General features: G+C 34.5%; 1 protein-coding gene across 2 annotated transcripts; it reads right to left on the reverse strand.

Annotated features, from left to right (window-relative positions):
• Positions 1-1,582: 1,582 nt before the first annotated feature.
• Positions 1,583-7,134, reverse strand: LOC127100965 (uncharacterized protein At2g02148). Of its 2 annotated transcripts, none has more exons than XM_051038282.1 (8): positions 6,788-7,134; positions 6,569-6,698; positions 6,146-6,478; positions 5,807-5,969; positions 3,498-3,621; positions 3,168-3,224; positions 2,233-2,475; positions 1,583-1,960 (listed from the first exon to the last, which is right to left on the reverse strand). In XM_051038282.1, exons 1-8 carry the CDS (start codon positions 6,941-6,943, stop codon positions 1,859-1,861), a joined length of 1,308 nt encoding a protein of 435 aa, XP_050894239.1. In that variant the 5' UTR covers positions 6,944-7,134; the 3' UTR covers positions 1,583-1,858. The 2 variants fall into 2 exon arrangements, with proteins under 2 accessions (XP_050894239.1, XP_050894238.1); XM_051038281.1 differs by having other exon boundaries at positions 2,233-2,478.
• Between the last annotated feature and the right edge of the window lie 594 nt (positions 7,135-7,728).

Raw genomic sequence — 7,728 nt, forward strand, 5'->3', positions numbered from 1 at the left:
ATGTTGAACAACTTTATGGAATCAGGCTGATTCCAAAATATATCTCGAATGATTACTCCATCCTTGCACGTTTGATATCCTAGATACATAATTGTTATCATCCAGAAGTTTCGTCAGTTGCTGCATTTCAGTTCTACCCCTTTAAATCCTTATTGTTAAGGACACAAATATTGTATACTTGCTTGATATTTGAGATATTTTCAGGTCTTTTACGTTTCAAATTTGCAAGTATGTTTTAGGGAAGCATCATATACAATGTTATGTCTGAAATAATTTCCCCCTCTTCCGACATAAGACGACATGCAATGGGATGACCGACTAACTTGTCAAACATATCACGATTATATAAACCATAAATCACATTAAATTTCCATTTATTATTTGCCAAAAGATAACCGCGCAACTTAAACACTCGCATTTTCTCAAACCGGTCTCATCTCTTTTGAACTTCTAGAGAGGAGATTTGTACTCCTCACTTCTTTCGCATCTCATTGTCACATATGCAAGTCTTCTATTTGAACCATTATCGAACCTTTTTTAATACAACATCAAACCCCAATTTAGACGTCTTTGTGCGAATTCATTGGAGCATATGATCATAAAACTCAATCTCTTGTCCATTTGTAAATTGATCGTCAACATCTACCTCCTTGACATCAACACGTTTGACATGCGTAGACACAATATATTTGAAAAAAATATCATGGTTGCATCATATATATAAAACAAACAATAACAAAAAATATTCAAAAATTGGATAAAATGAATATTGAACTATTCCAGAAATACATTTCCGTAGAAATTCACTTAAAATCCAGAAGAACATTTTCGGACGCAACGTGTAACTTTTTCAACTCATAAACTAGATTAATGTGAGCAATGAGGAATTAAATAAATGACCTTTATCTTAAATTGCAAATACTTTTGCTCCTTCTAATGTTATGAACACAAGAATAAAAGTTTTGGAATGCAAAATTTGATTGAGAATGAAATAATTTTTTGCAAGGAGTTTGAGAGAAAATGGTGTTTGATCATGAGGAAGAAAGCATGCAGGGTTCTGTTTTATTAAAAATCGCATTTGAAAAATCCGAAAATGCACTTTCAGAATTTTAGTTGATATGCAAAGGTGACATGTTTTCAAATTCACACTTCACAAATCCAAAAATACACTTTCGGATTTGTCACTAAATTATTAAAGTAGAAAGAAATACATTGATAGGGCAAATCAAGAGATACATCTCCAAATTAAATTTTAGAAAATATGGAGTGAGACTCAACCGAAAATGTATTTCCGGAAATAGAGAAGTGCTTTTGAATTTCGATAGTGCTTTTCCACCACTTTTAAGGTGAGATAAGCAATTCCCTTAGTTTTTTTTGACAAGATGTTAAAGTTTGATTCATTACAATTAAAGTCAGAAGAGCCCAACCAAATCTGGACATATTTTGAGCTACTAGTCTGTACAATTGAATCTACAATCCCTTCAGAACTTAATGGCTAGCCAGTTAACCACGCACCACTGTCCCATGTGGTTTAATTAGTAAAACTATGGTAAGTACAGTTACAAAAGCAGTAAAAAGCTCAAAATGTTAAATATTTTCAGGCTTTCAACTTCTTGAAGTTCTGTATTCACAAAGCTTGCACAAATGCAAACCCGATTGAGTTTATTTACAGTAATTTGCACAGGCTACACATTTCAAGTCAAAATTGCACTCTATTAATCCTAAATGCATTTCTAAAACCGTAAGAAACTATGTAAAATTAGCCATATAGTAAAAAAATTAAATACAGTTGTGGTCAGAAGAATGGTGAGGGCAAATCCCAAAATGGGGATAGACTATTTAGGCCTGTACAAATCTGTCAAGTTCCTAGCCGCTTTGAACCACACTCGGAGCAAAACTTGGACGTTTCCCTCAAATATGGAGCCCCACATTCGTCGCAAAACTTCGCAGGACTTGGTGGCTGTGCAGCATCATACAATTCAGCATAAGATAAATAAGTTATATGAAATATCAAACATTATAGAAATATTCAATCTGTGAGATATGAGAAATACAAAACACATTTACTTTCAGAGCTATGTTTAAATGTTGAGAAAGTTGAGTATTAGCCCAGCATGCAATTAGAGAAATGACATAACGGCATAGTTACCAATTGAATATCAAAAACATTATGCTCATTATATAATTATATAAAATAGTTCCATCATCCACATTATTATCCAATAAACTCACCAGCATGTGCATGCGTCCTCCAACATGGCCACCTGTGAGTGATTGTAAGCAACTCATGTGTTGAGATATTGATGGCTGGTGAGAATGAGAAATTTCAGATAGGTGTGAAGGGGAACCATTTTGATGGTTATGAGAATAGGGCCCTGCATGCTGACTTTGGTGCATAATTTGATTGCTCTGGAGAACAGGGTGAAACTGAGGTTGATGTGCCAGTGATTGCAAGTGATGTTTGTTTGGGGTTTGCTGCTGATTTTGTGGCAGGGAAATAAAGTCCCACATCATTATCAAAATATTGTTAGAACTTAGAAGTAAAAGTTAAAAAAAGTCCCAAGATCCACCCCCATGCAACAGGTAGCATAATCAAGGGAAGGACATGAAAATAGGATGAACAAACTCAATTTCCATTAAATCTGAGAGAAAACAAAAAGTTAAAATCCAGTGCTCAATTATAACTTTATTGTCATTTTATAATCAAGGAGTGACATCAACAACTCCAAGGACAACTGAGCCAATTTCAACTTAACATAATTATTGACTCTATCTGCATTTCTGCTTTTCGCACCCAAAAGTTATACGGGAGTGACAAAAACAGCACTCACTCTCATGACAAACTAACAAAAACAATTATATGTACTAACTACATACTCCCTCGGTCTCAAAATAAAATTCTTTTAAGGTTGATGCACATAGATTAAGAAAAGTAATTGAATAATTAAATGTAACAATATTACAAAATTGCCCTTAATTACTATTGGTTGTCATAAATGTACAGTATGATGTAATAACTTGAAAGTAGTATAGACAATATTTATTAGAGGTAAAATTGGTAAAAATTAGTTAATGTTGCATTGAAAACGTAAAAAGACTTTTATTTTGGGACAAATTTCTTTTGACAAGAAAGACTCTTATTTTGGGACAGAGGGAGTATTACTTACTGTGCGAAATCCTTGAGTAGTAGTCATTGTCGTAGAACTTTCTGCTCCAGAATAACTCTGTAAAACCAAGTCAAAAGTCAACACCAAAACTTTTGGAAATAAGGAACTGCGGCAATTACCATTTGTGCAACCTTCAAACAGTATATATATATATATATATATATATATATATATATATATATATATATATATAATATATATATATATATATATATATGCAACAACTGCATAAGTTACAGTTTAGACATTGCACGCAAAACTGCAGTAGCTCATGTATTGTGCATAAAAAAGCAGCACTTAATTTTCCAAAATGAGGCACATCATACTTACAGGGATATCTTGGATATTTGGAAGTGAAATTGATGTACCACGCCTATACTTATGTCTTGGAGAGTAAAATTTGTAATCGTTAGCTGAGATTGCTACTTCATTCCGACCTGTCAATCGTTTAAACCTAAAACCAAAAACAAAGCAAGTGAGACCAGGCATGTAACCCTAGCTAATTTCAAATAAATGCTCAATCTCATCAGAGCCGATTTTGTTATTACCCTCAATTGTAACTTGAGGATATAATAATATTTGTTAAAAAGGAACAGACTTCTTAGCATCAGAGAAAACTGTTACCGGTTCAATTAAAATTGACATAATAAAATACTTGTAAAGCACAGAACTACAGATAAAATACAAGTCCTATTTCATGGATCATACGTTCTGATATAGCATAAAATTAACATAGAGAAAACAGTAACATTATCAATTTCCAATCTCTACAAAGTACAAACACTAAAAAACTGAAACAAAGAAGATTCACAAAATTCACATAATAATAAAAAAGGGAGGAAATAACATCCATTTGATGGAGCTATAAAGAAAGGGCTAATTAGGACTGCAAATAATTCAGCACATAGACATGTATAGCTTAGAAATAAGAATCAACAGAATAGTTACAAATTGTAACAGCAATATCAGATATCAGCAAAAGGGAAAATAATAGGACTAAACTTAGGGATAACTGAATAGACTAGAGTGAATACTTCGGGAAGCTTATTATTTGCATAAGAGGGAGCACAATGAATGGAGAGAACTCATCTTGCAAATGTAAAGGCTAACTGGATGATGGTGATAATAATCCCAATGTGGGAGTACCCTACTGAGTTGAGAGTGGCTCTCATTCCTCAACCCCAATTTCCATTCCAAAACCAACCTCCTTTCCTCAGGACTCAATTCCGTTATATGCACCTTCTCCGCTCTCTCCGTACTGATTCTCTCAAATCCCACCACTCCTAAGTTGCTACCTATACAGGTAGTTACTCTCTTTCTCTCTCTCACAATTCATCATTCTTCTCCTCGTCACTTGCCATCTGTCCCTCTTGCACATCCACTCCCTCTTCTTCCTTATCCTTTCTACCCTTCATTTTACACACATTTAAGAGGCCTATCAACAGTCTCCTCCATATTACCTTGTCCTCGATGCGAAAATTAGGGAAAACTTGAGAGACCACACTAGAACCCATCCATGTTTTTTCATCTTCAGGCAATTCTTCGCACACAATCGGTACCTGTTCAGTTCCATTCACTAGTCTCCTCACTCCCAACACTTCCTTGGGCTGGACCTGCAACCCCCATTCCTCACTCAAACACTGGTAGCAGCTGCACAGCAAAACTAGTCTCTGATGCTTTCTTCAGTTGAAATACATGGAACACGGGGTGTATTTTAGAGTTGGGTGGTAATGCCAACTTATAGGTTACATTGAAAATCTTCTCTATGACCTCAAATGGCCCATTGAACCTTGGAGTCAGCTTCTCATAGGGTTGTGTGGTTAGAGACTTGAACCTAAGGTTGTGCCTCAAATACACTTATCACCAATCTCGTAGGTCACACCTTCCCCATCAATCCACTGCTTCATGTTATTATGCACCCGGCTCAGCTGCTCCTTCAATTCTCCCAGCACAACATCTATTTCACATAGGAGTTACTGCAAATGCCTCCCTTCCATACACTGCCTTAAATAGACTCGTGCACATTGAAACATTGTAGAAGAATTGAACCAAATAATAGGACTGAGCTTAGGGGTAACTGAATAGACTAGAATGATTACTAGGGATTATGGAAGCCACAAAAGTAGATCTTTATGGGAATGTATTATTTGCATAAGAGAGCATACAATGGATGAAGAGAACTCTCCATGCAACAATGGAAATGTAAAGGCAAACTAAACGATAACCCCATTGTGGGAATATCTCCTACCGAGTGGAGAATGGCCCTCCTTCCCCATTCCGAACTTCCACTCCAAAACCAACCTTCTTTCCTCATGACCCAATTTCGTAAGATGAGCATTCCCCTCTATCTCATTATTGATTCTCACAAATCCCATCACTTCCAAATTTCCACCTATACAGTTAGCCACTCCCTCTTAATTCATCATTCTTCTTCTCATTTCTTGCTAATTGTCCCTCTTGTACATCCACTCCCTAATTTTACTCTCCCTTTCTACCCTTCCTTTTATACACATATTTAAGAGGCCTATCATAAAACATATTAGTAAACAAAAAGATAAATCTTGCCGAATAAAAAAAGGCCACCACGATTTAAATAATATTTAAGTAAAGGAAAAAAAACATTCCAACACTCGACTCACCACTCAGCCTCATCAATAGGTACTGAATTCGGATTTTCAACAATTTTTAATCCATTAACTACCACAAAGCGAACACGCTTTTCTTCTTGTATAACTAGTTCCGGAAACCTAGTCCTCGTCTCCATTGAAGTTGCTAATTCTCTTCTCTTATATATACATGGTCCTGTTGAGGAACAACACAAAAGACATTAAATGTTACAACCGATGCATCATATAACCAAAAACAATTAAACATTAAATACACAATAGAAAAATTCCTCTCTCAGCACTAAATACCTAAAAGTAAAAGAAGCAAGTAACATCTAATCTACATGAATATAGAAAGGGTATGTTAAAAACCTTTTTTAGGAAATTTCTTGGCGAGTCTTCTATACAAACCACCAGCAGCTTCGAGAGCAACACCAATGGACTTATCACGAATACCACTCAAGGAAGCAAGTCTAATATTAACTTCATTAACTAAACTCTCATACATATTTGCTACATACATCAAAGGCAGAGCAAAATTCGGGTCTCCTTCATACCGAATCTCTCTAGTCCTTCTCTTGTTCATTTTATCTTGATCACCATAATCAACTTCAGAATCAAGCACTTCAATCACGCGATCTTCGATAAAATGGTCCATCACAATTTGAATAAACCTCGCCCTAGCCGATTCAATCGGCGAAACATCTACTCAAATTCAACAACAAAACTCAATTAACCATAATTCAATTTACCAAATGTATTGAACAGTAAGCACTATAGATTACAGAATATTACCGTCAACGGTAATGACATTGATATCATAAAGTCCTCTAGAAGATTCGCTTGTTTCAAGACTGGAGCGATCTTCGTCGACTTCTACACTGTGTAGTGGTAAACAGTTTCCATGGGATTCATTCATGCAATCCTAGAAATAACATTGAAAAAAAATCACTCACCGGAAAAAATCGAGTAGTAAATATTAATTATTAAGGGAATGCGGTGGTGTCTACTTACGACGGAGGCATCGTGGTCGTTGGAGGCGGAGATGTCGTCGATGGCGGAGGCGGCGGTTCTCGCGTCGACGGCGTTGAGAACGTGGAGAGGGCTGTCGATGAAGGAAGTAGGGGAGTTGAGATTGTAGTGTTGCTGCACCGGAACCCTAGCGCTCATTTTTTTTTCTTAAAATTTCGGTGGTTCGGAAAATTGGTTCGGAGATGGTTGGGGATTAACGGATATCCGGACTTGAGTTGAGAGATGGGAAGGGGAGAGAGTGGAGAGTCCAAACCTGAGGCTTCTGGTGCTCAAAGCAGTACCCAAACCTCAACAACTTTCCGCACCACTTGCCATAGCTACTCATTGACTATTAGTATCTCTTTTATTTTTATTCTATTTTTTATAACCTTTATTTTGATTCTTTTAACTATTTTATGGTTTAATTGACATCTCTAAATTACTTAGAAATGTTTTAAAAATCTTTAATCTAAAATAATTTGTAATTAGATTTTTAAACTAATACTACTCTGAAAATATTATAAAAAATATATATATTTTTCTTATTACAAGTATATGAAAAAACAATTATTTTATTTTATTTAAATGTCTTATTATAAGAATACATATATTTTAACACAATATTAGATGTAAATTATAGTTAATTTATTTTTTCTCTAATTTTTACATAAACAACATTTAATTAAATTTGGTTTTACATATTTTCATAAAATATAATTTAAAAAACCAAGAAAACTTAAATTTTCTTAATAAATATAAAATAAAGACTTTTGTTTATAAATTATTACACAAAGTACAATTTTTTTACATTTTCTTTAATTAAATCATTATATTATATATATGTTAGTCAACCTGTAATGAAATAATTTAATTATAAAATGATGATGTTAGTTTAAAGACTTCATTCTAATGTTTTTACTTTATGAATCTATTTAAAAATTACT

Source organism: Lathyrus oleraceus, chromosome 7 (assembly GCF_024323335.1).
Source record: "Lathyrus oleraceus cultivar Zhongwan6 chromosome 7, CAAS_Psat_ZW6_1.0, whole genome shotgun sequence".
Lineage (NCBI taxonomy): Eukaryota > Viridiplantae > Streptophyta > Magnoliopsida > Fabales > Fabaceae > Lathyrus > Lathyrus oleraceus.